General features: G+C 51.6%; 1 protein-coding gene across 2 annotated transcripts in view; it reads right to left on the reverse strand.

Annotated features, from left to right (window-relative positions):
• Window positions 1-2,345: 2,345 nt before the first annotated feature.
• The window catches only part of FANCM (FA complementation group M), a 94,574-nt gene continuing 82,763 nt past the window's right edge, over window positions 2,346-14,156 (reverse strand). For both annotated transcript variants that reach the window (XM_064151786.1, XM_064151778.1), the window contains exons 15-23: window positions 12,668-12,747; window positions 12,498-12,566; window positions 11,116-11,256; window positions 9,921-10,077; window positions 8,571-8,677; window positions 6,947-7,624; window positions 5,720-6,104; window positions 3,611-3,902; window positions 2,346-2,610 (exon numbers count right to left, since the gene is read on the reverse strand). In XM_064151786.1, coding sequence (XP_064007856.1) covers window positions 2,469-2,610; window positions 3,611-3,902; window positions 5,720-6,104; window positions 6,947-7,624; window positions 8,571-8,677; window positions 9,921-10,077; window positions 11,116-11,256; window positions 12,498-12,566; window positions 12,668-12,747 — 2,051 coding nt within the window. In that variant the 3' untranslated portion in view covers window positions 2,346-2,468. The remainder of the gene's footprint in view (window positions 2,611-3,610; window positions 3,903-5,719; window positions 6,105-6,946; window positions 7,625-8,570; window positions 8,678-9,920; window positions 10,078-11,115; window positions 11,257-12,497; window positions 12,567-12,667; window positions 12,748-14,156) is intronic.

Below are 14,156 nucleotides of genomic sequence, written 5' to 3' on the forward strand. Positions count from 1 at the left end.
CCACAACCTCTCTGGGCAGCCTGCTCCAGGGTTCCTGCACTCTCACACCAAACAAGTTTCTCCTTGGAGTGAGATGGCACCTCCTGGGTTCCAGTTTTTGCCCCTTGTCCTGTTGCTGGGCACCACTGACAAAGAGTCTGGCCCCATCCTCTTGCCTCCTACATGTCCTTTAGCTCCTGCTGAGCACTGAAAAGATGCCCTCTGGGGCTCCTCTATGCTAAGCAGCCCCAGGTCTCTCAGCCTTTCCTTCTTCCAGAGATGATCCAGGCTCCTCAGCAGCTTTAGAGTCTCCACTGGACTCTCCAGTAGTTTCCTGGCTCTTGCACTGAGGAGCCCAGAGAGGACCCAGAACTCCAACTGTAGCCTCACTAAAGAGTATCTCCCTTGGCCTCCTGGCCCCACTCCTTTATGCCCCCCAGGAGCTCTTTGGCTGTAAGGGCACATTGCTGGCTCCTGGTGCACTTAGCCACCATCACTCCCAGGTCCCTCTCCACAGAGCTGCTGCCAGCAGGTCACCTCTCACCTGTACTGCTGCAGGAGGTTGTTCCTCCCTAGGGGCAGGACCCTACGTTAGCCCTTGTTGAACTTCATGAGGTCACCCCCCCTGCCCAGGCCGGGACAGGTCGCATTGAATGGCACAGCCTGATAGGCATCAGACACTCCTCCCAGTCTGATGTCATCAGCAAACCGGCCGAGGGTTCAACCCTGTCCCTTCACCTAGGTTGCTGAAGATGAATGTGTGCCACCAGCCTGGTGCTGGTCCGTGTTGGTGCCTCGCTCAGGCCTCAGCGAGGCGATTTCTCCCTGCTCCTTGCCTTTCCCTCAACGTGTTCCAGGAAGAGATGGAATCATCAACACATCACAGAATGGTTCAGGTTGGACGGGGCCTTTGCAAATCATCTCGAAGCCGTGATGGGATAGGAAGGAATCCACAGGATGTGTTCTTCTGCCACATAGCCACGGTGCGGCAGCAGCGAGCTGTGTGCTGAGGACTGCAGCGCCAGAGCAGGAGACTGGGAGGGGTGGTCACAGGGGAGGACAGCTCTGAGGCCACCTAAGATCAAGAGAAGTTACTTGTTGCCCTGGGCCCTCACATCTCCACCGCCCAGCTGGCCAGACTCTCAGAGTTCTGGGCAGGGAGAAAGAGGAGGAACATTTGGCAGCAGGCACTGGATCTTCTGGGTGACCTTGCTCCTGCTGGCTGGGCTCAGCAGCTCGGACAGAAACATCCTCTCCACAGCCAGGCGGTTGCTGACCACGTAATCACCGCTGCCCAGGGAGCAAACCTGCACCTTCATGCTGTGCAGTGCCTTCAAAGAGGAGATCACCTCAGCTCCAGAGGAGATCTCCCTGCTGTCTGCCAGAATGCAGAGGGAAGGAGGCTTCTCCAGAGGAGCAGGTGGAAACGGAGCTGGAGCCGCAGAGGTCTTCATGGAAGAAGAGGGAAGCAGAACTGAAGGGTTCCTGCAGGCACTGCTCAAGGAGCTCTCCACCTGTGGTAAGAATCAGGGCTCATAGAATCATATGAGGTTGAAGAATAATGTGCTAAGAAAATCAATACTGGCTTTCATCTTCTGATGATTCCAAGGTTCCACTTTGGGTTTCACTCCAGCTAATAAAATCTTAAACAAACCCAAAGTATTTAGACTGGGGATTAGGAAGAAATTCTTTACAGCAAGGGTGGCATAGGTTGCCCAGGGAGGGTCAAGGATGCTCCCTCCCTGAAGGTGTTCAAGGCCAGGAGATCTCCCTGCTGTCTGCCAGAATGCAGAGGGAAGGAGGCTTCTCCAGAGGAGCAGGTGGAAACGGAGCTGGAGTGCTTCTGTGCCCCACAACCTCCCTGGGCAACCTGTGCCAGTGTCTCACCACCCTCACTGCAAACAACTTCTTCCTTACATCCAGTTTCAATCTCCCCTCTGCCACTTTAAGCCCATTCCTCCTCATCCTGTCATGACAAGACTTTGTCAATAGTCCTTCCCCAGCTCTCCTGTAGCCCCCTTCAGATACCAGAAAGCCACTCCAAGGACTGCTGGAAGCCTTCTCCAGGCTGCAGAGCCCCAACTCTCGTAGCCTGTCCTCACAGCAGAGCTGTTCCAGCCCTCTGAGCATCAAGTGACTGTAGACTGGTTCTGTCCCCTCCTTTCTGGCTCCACCAAAACCCTTCAGCCATAATTCTCCTTTTTAAAGGGATGAACATTCCCAGACAACACAAACCTCTGCCCAGAGTGTTCCATGTGGTCAGCCCTGTAGTGACGTGGGTCTGTGTGACACAACAGCCAAGGCTGTGACACCGGTGGGGGTAAAACCATCCTTTGGGTGAGATGTGGATGTAGCACCTCAACCCCTTGATGTTTCCAGAAGGATTTATTTACAACATTTTACAGTGACCCACGGCTCCATAAAGTGCAATTAAAAGAAAACAGCCTTAGGGGCAGAGGGGAGGAGTCCCCAAGCCCTTTTTTATCCCCTCAGCTCTTGGTGTTGCTTCTCCCCTTGGTACTGGAGTTGTCAGGCAGCATGTGCAGGTCAAAGCCATAGTGGAGGTAGTGGAAGATCTCCTCTGCCTTCTGTGCACTGACCTGGGCACCAGCAGCAATCTCCATGGGGGAGCTGTAAGAGAGCACAGCAGGACACCTTCAGTTGCAGCTCAGGACATCAGACCAAGACAATAAGGCAAGAAGTGTGAGAGAATGGTTTAGGTTGGAAAGGACCTCAAGGATCATCCAGTTCCAACCCCCTGCCATAGGCAGGGACACCTCCCACCAGAACAGGCTGCTTGAGGCTTCATCCAAGCTGGCCTTGGACACCTCCAGGGAGGGAACAAGAGTGCAACAGGAGCACCTGGTGGTCACCTCAGCAGGTTCCTGAGGGCTATGAGCACTCCAGCCTAAGCAAGAAAGCTGCAGGTGAAATGGAAAGCTGTGGAAGGGGAGAGGGAAAGGTGAGGCAACAGGGCAGGGATGGTGGGAGTAGGGCCAGGGTATGGCCTGGATCTGCTCAGCTTGAAAAGACTAAGAAATGCATGAAAAGCAGGAGTCGTGAGGAGACAGGAAAGCTTCTGAGGAGCTCTGGAAGTAACAGGAGCATGTCCAGAGAAGGGCCACAAAGCTGCTGGGGGGTCTGGAGAAAAGGTGTGATGAGGAGCAGCTGAGGGAGCTGGAGTTGTTTAGCCTGGAGAAAAGGAGGCTGAATGGAGACCTTCTGGCTCTCTACAGCTCCCTGAGCCAAGTGGAGGTTGGTGTCTTCTCTCTAGGAACAACTGAGGGACAAGAGGAAATGGCCTCAGGTTGCACCTGGGGAGGTTTATGTGGGACATGAGCAACAATTTCTTCCCCAAAAGGGTTGTCAAGGTCTGGCCCAGGCTGCCCACAGCAGTGGTGAAGTCCCCATCCTTGCAAGGGTTTCAAAGACATGGAGATGTGGTACTGAGGGACATGATTTAGTGGTGGACTTGACAATGTTAGGTATAAGGTTGGACTTAATGATCTTAATATGGTTCTAACAGCAAGGCAGAGAGAAGCTCTCCCTAAGCAGCTCCCCCAGCAGGAGGTTCTGGACAAGGCAGAGCAGCCAAAGCAGTCAGACCCCATGGCAGCTTCTGCACTGTTACCTGTTGGCCAGCTCCTTGAGGGAGCTGAAGCGATGGCACATGTTGAGAGCAGCTGGGTAGCTGAGGTTGGGAATGGTCAGGTAGAAGTTGAGCATTTCCCTCCTGTGAGACTCCACCTCTATTGGCACACAAATGGCAGCATTTTTCCTCTGCTCCACCAAAGCCAGGTCCTTCAGCAGAGCAGCACTTTCCTCTTGGCAAGAGCTGAAGAGAATTCGCACTCCGGCCTGGAGCAGGGCTGCGAGGACACCGTCACAGTACTGCGTCCTCTGGCAGATGCGAGATGCTTCTCCTGCAGAGTGAGCACACAGAGAGCTGAGAGAGCAGCCACTGAGAAGGCAGGGAGACACAGCTAACAGAGTCACTGCTGCCCAGCTGCTAACAAATGTGGGCCAGGCACTTCAGGACATGGTTTCATGACCATGGTGGTGTTGGCTTGAACGTAGGACTTTATGATCTTACAGGTCTTCTCCAACCAAAACAACCACAGGATCACAGAGTGTCAGGGGCTGGAAGGCATCTCCAAAGCTCATCCAGTCCAACCCCCCCATCAGAGCAGGATCTCCTAGAGCAGGTCACACAGGAACACTTCCAGGCAGGTTTGGAATATCTCCAGGGAGGGAGACTCCACAGCCCCCCTGGGCAGCCTCTTCCAGTGCTCGTGTCACCCTCACAGGGAAAAAATTCCTCCTCATGTTTCCATGGAAGTTCTTCTGCCTCAGCTTCCACCCATTGCCCCTTGTGCTGTCATTGGGCATCACCCAGCAGAGCCTGGCTCCAGCCTCCTGGCATTCACTTGCACATGTTGATAACCATTGCTGAGGTCACCTCTCAGTCTCCTCCTCTCCCAGCAGCACAGCCCCAGCTCCCTCAGGCTCTCCTCCTAACAGAGATGTTCCATTCCCTTCAGCATCTTGGTGGCTCTGTACTGGACTCTCTCAAGCACTTCTATGTCCCTCTTGAACTGGGAGTGGTCCAGAACTTGACACAGTACTCCAGATGTGGCCTCAGCAGGGCAGAGTAGAGGGGCAGGGGAACCTCTCTTGACCTCCTAACCACAGCCCTTCTAACCCACCCCAGAATGGCACTGGCCTTCTTGGCCAGCAGAACACATTGCTGGCTCATGGGCAACCTCCCATCCACCAGGACCCCCAGATCCTTTTCCCCTTCGCTGCCTTCCAACAGGTCAGTCCCCAACCTATCCTGCTCCCTGAGGTTGTTCTTTCCCAGGTGCCAGACTCTCCCCTTGCCCTTGTTGAATTTCATCCCATCTCTCCCTTGCCCACCCCTCCAGCCTGTCCCAGTTTGGCTGAATGGCAGCACAGCCTCCTGGTGTGGCAGCCACTCCACCCAGCTTGGTGCCATCAGCAAAGCTGTTGACAGTGCCCTCTGTGCTCCCAGCCAGGTCAGTGATGAATATATTGAACAGAACTGGTGCCAGTACTGACCCCTGTGGGACCACACCAGTCATAGGCCTCCAATTCTATTATTCTATGAAAACAGCTCAAAGATTCCCTGCTCTGATAGTCACAGACTTGTTTTTTGTTGGAAGGGACCTCAAAGCTCATCCAGTCCAGCCCCACTGCAATCAGCAAAGACATCTGCAACTGGCTGCTTGGAGCCCCAAACAACCTGGCCTTCAACACTTGTAGAACCATGAATGGATTTGATCCATCCACAGGAGCTTGAAAACAAGATGAGGGAAAACATCTGAAGGAGACAGGAGGTGTCAGAGGAGCTTGATTTACTGAGCTACAGGAGAGGTTGAATTGAGCAATGTCAGTTAGGAGAGAGGATTGGGAGAAGCACCTGATAAAGGACAAGATAAAGCTGATAAAGCTGCAAGAGGTTTGGTAGAACCACAAAAGTTAGATGCTGGCAAACAAGAAAGCAGCAGTGTTCAGGAAATGGCCTAATGAGAATAGAGGGAACAAAGTGGACACCAAGTGGACAGAGTGAGCAGTTCTGTGCTCATTTCCACAGCTGAGCAATTCCATTTGTGCCACCAAAGCAAAGCCATGCCCACAAGATGGGTTTCCATCTATTTTCTGTCCTGTACCAAACACAAACCCAGTGTGTTCTCAAGGTTCCCCAGCTGGCAGCACCCACCTGCTTTTGCCCTGTCCTTCTCCACAATCACACAGACCCTCTCAAAGGTGCTTTGCAGGCACTGGATCTTCTGGGTGACCTTGCTCCTGCTGGCTGGGCTCAGCAGCTCGGACAGAAACATCCTCTCCACAGCCAGGCGGTTGCTGACCACGTAATCACCGCTGCCCAGGGAGCAAACCTGCACCTTCATGCTGTGCAGTGCCTTCAAAGAGGAGATCACCTCAGCTCCAGAGGAGATCTCCCTGCTGTCTGCCAGAATGCAGAGGGAAGGAGGCTTCTCCAGAGGAGCAGGTGGAAACGGAGCTGGAGCCGCAGAGGTCTTCATGGAAGAAGAGGGAAGCAGAACTGAAGGGTTCCTGCAGGCACTGCTCAAGGAGCTCTCCACCTGTGGTAAGAATCAGGGCTCATAGAATCATATGAGGTTGAAGAATAATGTGCTAAGAAAATCAATACTGGCTTTCATCTTCTGATGATTCCAAGGTTCCACTTTGGGTTTCACTCCAGCTAATAAAATCTTAAACAAACCCAAAGTATTTAGACTGGGGATTAGGAAGAAATTCTTTACAGCAAGGGTGGCATAGGTTGCCCAGGGAGGGTCAAGGATGCTCCCTCCCTGAAGGTGTTCAAGGCCAGGTGGGATGAGGCCTCAAGCAACCTGGTTTGGTGGAAGGTTTCCCTGCCCACAGGAGGCAGGTTGGAACTGGATGATCTTGAAAGTCCCTCCCAGCCCATTCTGTGATTTTATGGACCAGTGGACACTGTGTGCTGTCTGAAACAGATCCACATTCATCCTGAGCAGCAGAATCAGGACTGTTTCTCTTCTCCAACCAAGACACTTTCCAAATTACACTGAGAGTACAAAAAAGGTCTACACCAAAGAAAGGAGTGATGATGTAAAGCACCATGAGCAGAACAGACCCACCAAAACTGTCACCTGTCACTGCTGCATTACTGATAGCCTCTGAGACAACAACACCAGGACAGGTCCCCACATCTGGGATCATCTACCACAATGTGAGGTGAGAGGATCATAGAATGGTTTAGGTTGGAAGGGACCCTGAAGATCATCTAGTTCCATGGGCAGGGACACCTTCTTCCACTAGATCAGGTTGCTCAAGGCCTCATCCAATTTGGGTTTTAACACTTCCAGGCTTGAAGCCTCTGCAGCTTCTCATCATCTAGCAAAATGTGAAGTGAGAGGAAATGTTGTACTGAGTTGACACCAACCTCAGGGGGAGCCTGGAGATTCTCCTTCCCCAGCTCAGGGACAGTGGATGGAGAGCCTGTCCTCCTGCCACGATGCTCTGGGTGAAAATCCAGCATTTCAGATCCTGAAGCCTTCAACCCAAGAAGTAAGTCCCTCTTGTCCTTCCCAGACTGCTGAGCAATCACATCCCCAGCAGTTCTTTCATGCTGAACAGAGGAGGCTGAAGGCAGCACCTGGGGTGGCTTGGTTTTCTGTTCTGCCCTCAAACAGTCTGGTCTTACAGGCTTCTCTCTGCTGCTGCTGCTTTCATCCCCTCTCACAGGCTTCTCTCTGCTGCTGCTGCTGCTTTCATCCCCTCTCACAGGCTTCTCTCTGCTGCTGCTGCTTTCATCCCCTCTCACTGGCTTCTCTCTGCTGCTGCTGCTTTCATCCCCACTGGAGTCAGTGAGGACAACAATTCGGGATGGTTTCTTCTTCTGAAGTGGGACAGAGCAGGTCTCCTCCACCCTGGCCTGGTTCAGCCTCCTCCTGCGGCGCGTCAGGTACTGCTTCCTCCCACCAGCGAAGGTTTCATTGTGCAGGAGATCAAAATTCACACTCACTTCTTCCTCACTAGATTCACTTTTTGGGCAAAGCTCCTCCTCCTCCTCTCCCACGCAGAAGCTGTCTTCTGCATAAGTCTGGTCTTGCTCAGGAACCTGGGGGGGAAGAAAAGCACCAAACCTGGTAAGTTTTGAAGGCTCCTCTCCATACATGCACTTTGCTGCTCAAAGCCAACCCACACACAAATCTGTGCAATGTGTGAGGTGAAATGAAAGCTCAAGCATGGTTATTTCTGCAGAACCTCAGCTGAAACAACCACAAAACTGATATCATGAGCTGAGGCTGTGTGGTCATTGAGTCACAGAGTCATAGAATGGTCTAGGTTGGAAAGGACCTTAAGGATCATCTAGCTCCAACCACTCTGCCACAGGCAGGGACACCTTCCACCAGGCCACTTTGCTCAAGTCCCATCTTGTGAGCTCCTGGCAAATGATCAGTGAGCAGGCTTTGAAGTTCTGTGTGTGCCTTAATAACCCCAGTGCTTTGGCCTTGTCTTTAAACCTATGGCTCTTTATTTAAACCTAAGGCCAGATGAGCTTTGAGGAAGGACACTGAGATGCTTGAGCATATCCAGAGAAGGGCGATGAGGCTGGTGAGAGGCCTTGAGCACAGCCCTACGAGGAGAGGCTGAGGGAGCTGGGATTGGTTAGCCTGGAGAAGAGGAGGCTCAGGGGAGACCTTATTGCTGTCTACAACTACCTGAAGGGGAGAGGTTGCTCTCTTCTCTCAGGTGGCCAGCACCAGAACAAGAGGACACAGCCTCAGGCTGCACCAGGGGAAATTTAGGCTGGAGGCGAGGAGAAAGTTCTTCACTGAGAGAGTCATTGGACACTGGAATGGGCTGCCCGGGGAGGTGGTGGAGTCGCCGTCCCTGGAGCTGTTCAAGGCAAGGTTGGACGTGGCACTTGGTGCCATGGTCTGGCCTTGAGCTCTGTGGTAAAGGGCTGGACTTGATGATCTGTGAGGTCTCTTCCAACCTTGGTGATACTGTGATACTGTGATCTCTTCCAACCTGTCTGACACTATGGTCTCCTTCCATACCTGTGAGAAAATGGCTGTGCTGTTGAATTCACGATGGACCATTTTGTATCTGGTGCCCAGAGCTGGACTACGCACGGACTTCAGGTAAACTCCTTTCATCTCACAGTCTGAAAGCAAGCAGGAAGAGAAAAGGAAGAACTGTTGTGAAGGATTCATGTTTTCGTTGAATACTGTTCTCCTCATTCATCCATCCTGAAAGGAGGTTGGAGCTGGGTGGGGTTGGTCTCTTTTCCCAAGGAACAAGGACAGGACAAGAGGAAAACCTAGAATCAATCAGGTTGGAAGAGACCCCCAAGATCATCCAGCCCAACCTAGCACCCAGCCCTAGCCAGTCAACCAGACCATGGCACTAAGGCCCCATCCAGACTTGAACATCTCCAGGCACAGCAACTCCACCACCTCCCTGGGCAGCCCATTCCAATGCCAATCACTCTCTCTGCCAACAACTTTCTCCTAACATCCAGCCTATACCTCCCCTGGCACAGCTTGAAATGGCCTCAAGTTGCCCAGAGAAGGTTTAGGTTGGACAGGAGGAAAAATACCTTCCCTTTGAGGGTTGTCACAGCCTGGCTCAGGCTGCCCAGAGCAGTGGTGCAGTCTATCCCTGGAGGGGTTTCAAAGCCATGGAACTGTGGAGGTGAGGGACAAGGTTTAGTGGAGACCTGATTCCATAAATCTGTTTACTGCCATTTTCCAAAGCTTTCCTTTCTTTGGCCAAATTTGGGTGGATTTTCCTCTACTCTACAAGTTCTTCTGCATTATGAACATAAGGTAGACAGAAAAAACATTATTTCACTGCTGTCTTTCTTTAGAAAGCTCCTGATGATTGAAATAAAAATGGGGTAGAAAGATGTGCTGACCTAAACACAACAAATATGAACTGAAATTCATGGACTTGATGCTCTTGGAGGACTTGTCATAGAGTCAACCATGTTGGAAGAGACCTCCAAGATCATCCAGTCCAACCTAGCACCCAGCCCTAGCCAGTCAACCACACCATGGCACTAAGTGCCTCAGCTAGGCTTTTCTTGAACACCTCCAGGGATGGTGACTCCACCACCTCCCTGGGCAGCCCATTCCAATGCCAATCACTCTCTCTGACAACAGCTTCCTCCTAACATCCAGCCTACAGCTGCCCCGGCACAACTTGAGACTGTGAGACTCTGTCCCCTTGTTCTGTTGCTGCTTGCCTGGGAGAAAAGACCAACCCCCACCTGTCTACAACCTTCCTTCAGGTAGTTGTAGACAGCAATGAGGTCCTTAATGATCCTGCATTAGCTGACCAAAAGGCTGTGCCTATCAAACACAACAGCTCCTACCTTCAAACCAGCCCCAAACCTCCTCACTAACCATTTAACACCTGCGTGACCTCTGCTTCGTCGTTCAGGAACTGAGCAAGGGAAGAGCTCAGCTCATTGTCTGTATCCTCATTCTCATCAGATGAGACAACCTCTGCATCCTCCTCAGACAGCTCAGCTTCTTCATCTAGAAACTGTCTTGCTGCATGCTAAAAGAGAAAAGAACAATTAAACTGTAGTTAGCAGCTGGCTGCTAATTAATTAACATTACACATAGCCAGTTCTGGGCTCCCCAGTTTAAGAGAGACAGAGCCTGCCAAAAGCTGATGAGAGCACTTGGGGGGTGTTGCATTATCCTTTCCTTCAGAAACAACAACAAAAAGTGACTCTTTTCCCTTCTATTTCTCTTAGCCTGAACTCACAGCAAGCGCTTGAGCAGCCTGATGCCATCTTAACTGGTTTGCACACAGTAATGGCAGCTGAGGCTGGTGAGAATTGGTTGTGGGACAACTCATTCTCTTCATTTTGTTACCAAAGGAACTGGTTGCTCCTGGCTTTGTTAGGAAGGAGCAGAGACAGAACTACTGGAGAGATTCCAGTGGAGCCTCCAAAGATACTGAAGGTCCTGGGGCATCTCTGGGAAGAGGAAAGGCTGAGAAACCTGGGGCTGTTCAGCATGGATAAAAGAAGCCCCAAAGGGCATTTTCTCAATGCTGAGCAAGAGCTAAAGGATGTGGGAGGGACAAGAGGATGAGGCCAGACTCTTGTTAGTGATGCCCAACCACAGGACAAAGGGGAATGGGAACAAACTGGAATCCAGGAGGTTCCACCTGAAGATTAAGAGAAATTTGCGTGGTGTGAGAGTGCTGGAGCCCTGCAGCAGCTGCCCTGAGAGGTTGTGGAGTCTCCCTCTCTGGAGAGATTCCAAAGCCACCTGGCCATTGTGATCCTGGGCAAGCTGCTGTGGGTGCCCCAGAGGCTCCTTCCTACCCCAGCATGCTGGGATTCTGGGATCATTCAGGAAAATGAGACATTTGACATGAACTGCAGTTCAGGAGACATCTCAGGCACATGCTCCAGGCCCTCAGCCTCACTGCAGCCTCCACTGAACTCTCTCTAGCAATTCCATCCCTCTTGACCTGCAGAGCCATCTCCAAAGCACAGCAGTTATCAACATTACAACTTCAATGAAAACTGCTCCAGATGTGACCTTCAAGGTCTGAAGAGAGCTACCTGACACCACATACCCTGCGTGGAAAACTGCTCTTGACCTTCTGCCGCTTTGTGCTTCTCGGCCGGTTTCTGTCAGCAGCTGCTGAGCTGGTGGCTGTGGTTTTCCTGGGGCTCTTCTGAAAATCCATGCTGCTGTCATCACTGGACCTGTCAGACTAGAGAAACATTGCACAAGCACAGTCAAACAGGCAGGTCCCTCTATTGAACTGGGAAGCCCAAAATGGGACTCTGGACTGTGGATGTGACCCCAGTAGGGCAGATCAGAGAGGGAGAATCTCCCTTGATCTGCTGGCCACACTCTTACTAATGCAGACTTCTTCATATACCATAGGCCAGATGGCAGAAGATTATTTGCCCTTGGAACAGGCTGCCCAGGGAAGTGGTGGAGTCCCCTCTCCTGGAGGTGTTCAAGAAACATGTAGACACAGCATGCAGGGATATGAGACCCCATCTGGAGTCCTGTGTGCAGTTCTGGACACCCAGTGCAAGAAGGACGTGGAACTGTTAGAGGTTGTCCAGAAGAGGTCATCAAGATGCTGAGAGGGCTGCAGCAGCTCTGCTATGAGGACAGGATGAGAGAGTTGGGGCCCTGCAGCCTGGAGAAGGCTTCCAGCAGTCCTTGGAGTGGCTTTCTGGTATCTGAAGGGGGCTCCAGGAGGGCTGGGGAGGGACTATTGACAAAGTCTTGGAATGACAGGATGAGGAGGAATGGGTTTAAAGTGGCAGAGGGGAGACTGAAACTGGATGTTAGGAAGTTGTTTGCAGTGAGGGTGGTGAGACACTGGCACAGGTTGCCCAGGGAGGCTGTGGAGCACAGAAGCACAGAACCCATTCTGTGCTTCTGTGCTCCACAACCTCCCTGGAAGTGTTCAAGGCCAGGCTGGATGAGGCCTTGAGAGACCTGTTCTAGTGGGAGGTGTCCCTGCCTATGGCAGGGGGTTGGAACTGGCTGAGCTTTGAGGTCCCTTCCAACCTAAACCATTCTAGGATTCAATGGTTTAATGGCCAAGGTGGTGATGAGTATTGTGCCAGAGGAGGTTCAGGCTGGATGTTAGGAGGAAGTTGTTGGCAGAGAGAGAGATTGGCATTGGAATGGGCTGCCCAGGGAGCTGGTAGAGTCCCCATTCCTGGAGGTGTTCAAGACAAGCCTGGATGAAGCACTTAGTGCCATGGTCTGGTTGATTGGCTAGGGCTGGGTGCTAGATTGGGCTGGATGAGCTTGAAGATCTCTTCCAACCTGGTTGCTTCTATGATTGGCCAGCTGCTCTCTATGATCTCAGAGCCCAAAGACCCCTCTGACTGTATTTTCCATAAGAACAGTCCTACAGAGCAAAGGAAGAAGCTGAAGCTGCAATCTCCCCTGCATAAAGCAGCTGTTTCCCCCCGTCCCACTCACCACGTCTAGAGGCCGTCGGCGCTTCCTGGCGGCATGGACGGGCGACTCGAAATTGGAGTCATTCGGAGCCTGTGGAGAGAGAAAGAATTGCAGAGAGGGGTTTTGCTCTGCTCTTTTGCTCAGCACTTTGCTTGCCTGCTCTTTGTTTGCCTGTTTTTTCCAAGACTCACATCAGGAGACTTCAAAACATTCACTTTCCTACTATGCTTTCTCTGGAAAACGATTTCTTCTTCGCTCTCACTGCTGGGTCCTGCAGCAAAAACAAGAGTCACACAGGTTGAGGAGATGTCATTGTGCCCAGCACAATGCTGCTGGAGATGAGCAATCAAAACCTCTTTCCCTCTCAGCAAAGATTAATTATTGATCTGTGCAGCAAACATTGTTCCTTTTAGCCTTCTTACTCAAAATAAATCATCTCCAGCTGAGATGGACAATAAACCTTCCTAACCTGGAGAGGCTCAGAGGGGAAGTGATTACCCCAGGAGGCAGAGACAGAAATCCTTCCCCTCTACTCCACACTGCTGAGACCCCACCTGGAGGACTGCATTCAGATCTGGTGCCCCTGGGACAAGAGGGCTATGGAGGTGCTGGAAGGTGTCCAGATAAGGACTATGAGGATGAGCAGAGGGCTGGAGCTGCTCTGCTGTGAGGAGAGACTGAGGGATTTGGGGCTGTTCAGTCTGGAGAGGAGAAGGCTCCAAGGTGACCTTCTTGTGGCCTTTCAGTATCTTAAGGGGGCAACAAGAAAGCTGGGGAGGGACTTTTTAGGATGTCAGGGAGTGATAGGAGTTGGGGAGAGTGGAACCAAGCTAGAAATGGGTAGATTCAGCCTGGATGTTAGGAAGAAATTCTTCAGCATGAGTGTGGTGAGAGCCTGAAAGGGGTTGCCCAGGGAGGTGGTGGAAGCCTGATCCCTGGAGGTGTTTAAGGCCAGGCTAGATAAGGATCTGGCCAGCCTGATCTAGTGTGAGATGTCCCTGCCCATGGCAGGGGGGATGGAACTGGATGATCCCTGTGGTCCCTTCCAATCCTGACTGGTTCTGTGATTCTATGAAAGTGAGAGGTGAAGAATGAAACCAGGAGAAGCAGCCCTTAAAAGGTGAACAAGAGCCACACTTCAGGAGGTGTTCTTGTGATACCCATCAATTTGAGTGCACTGAAACAAAACCAGAGCTCACTACAAAGTCTACTTTCCAATTCCTTTTCATGGAACCATTAAGGTTGGACAAGACCTCCAATCATTAATCACTGCCATGTCACTCAGCATCACATCTCCACAGCTTTGAAAGGCCTCCAGGGATGAGGATTCCACCACTGCCCTGGGCTTGCCTTGACAACCCTTGTGTGAAGAAATTGTTCCTCATCTCCAACCTAAACCTCCCCTACAACTAGAGCCCAATTCATGGTCTAGTAGACTGGACAGGGCTGGGTGATAGGTTGGAGTGGATGATCTTGGAGGTCTTTTCCAACCTGCTTGATTCTCTGATTCTCTTGCCCTGTCCTTTGTTGCTTTCATACAATACAGCCTTTTTTTGGGGGGGAGGGGAAATGTTATTGGGATTTTTTTATCCCCTCCTCTTTTTTAATCTCTTCTTGTTGTTTGTTTGGAGCCTTTTGGGTTTGCTTTGGAGGTTCTGTTGCTGTTGGTTTTCACAGATA

This window comes from Pogoniulus pusillus, chromosome 1 (genome assembly GCF_015220805.1).
Source record: "Pogoniulus pusillus isolate bPogPus1 chromosome 1, bPogPus1.pri, whole genome shotgun sequence".
In the NCBI taxonomy this organism is placed as follows: Eukaryota; Metazoa; Chordata; class Aves; order Piciformes; family Lybiidae; genus Pogoniulus; species Pogoniulus pusillus.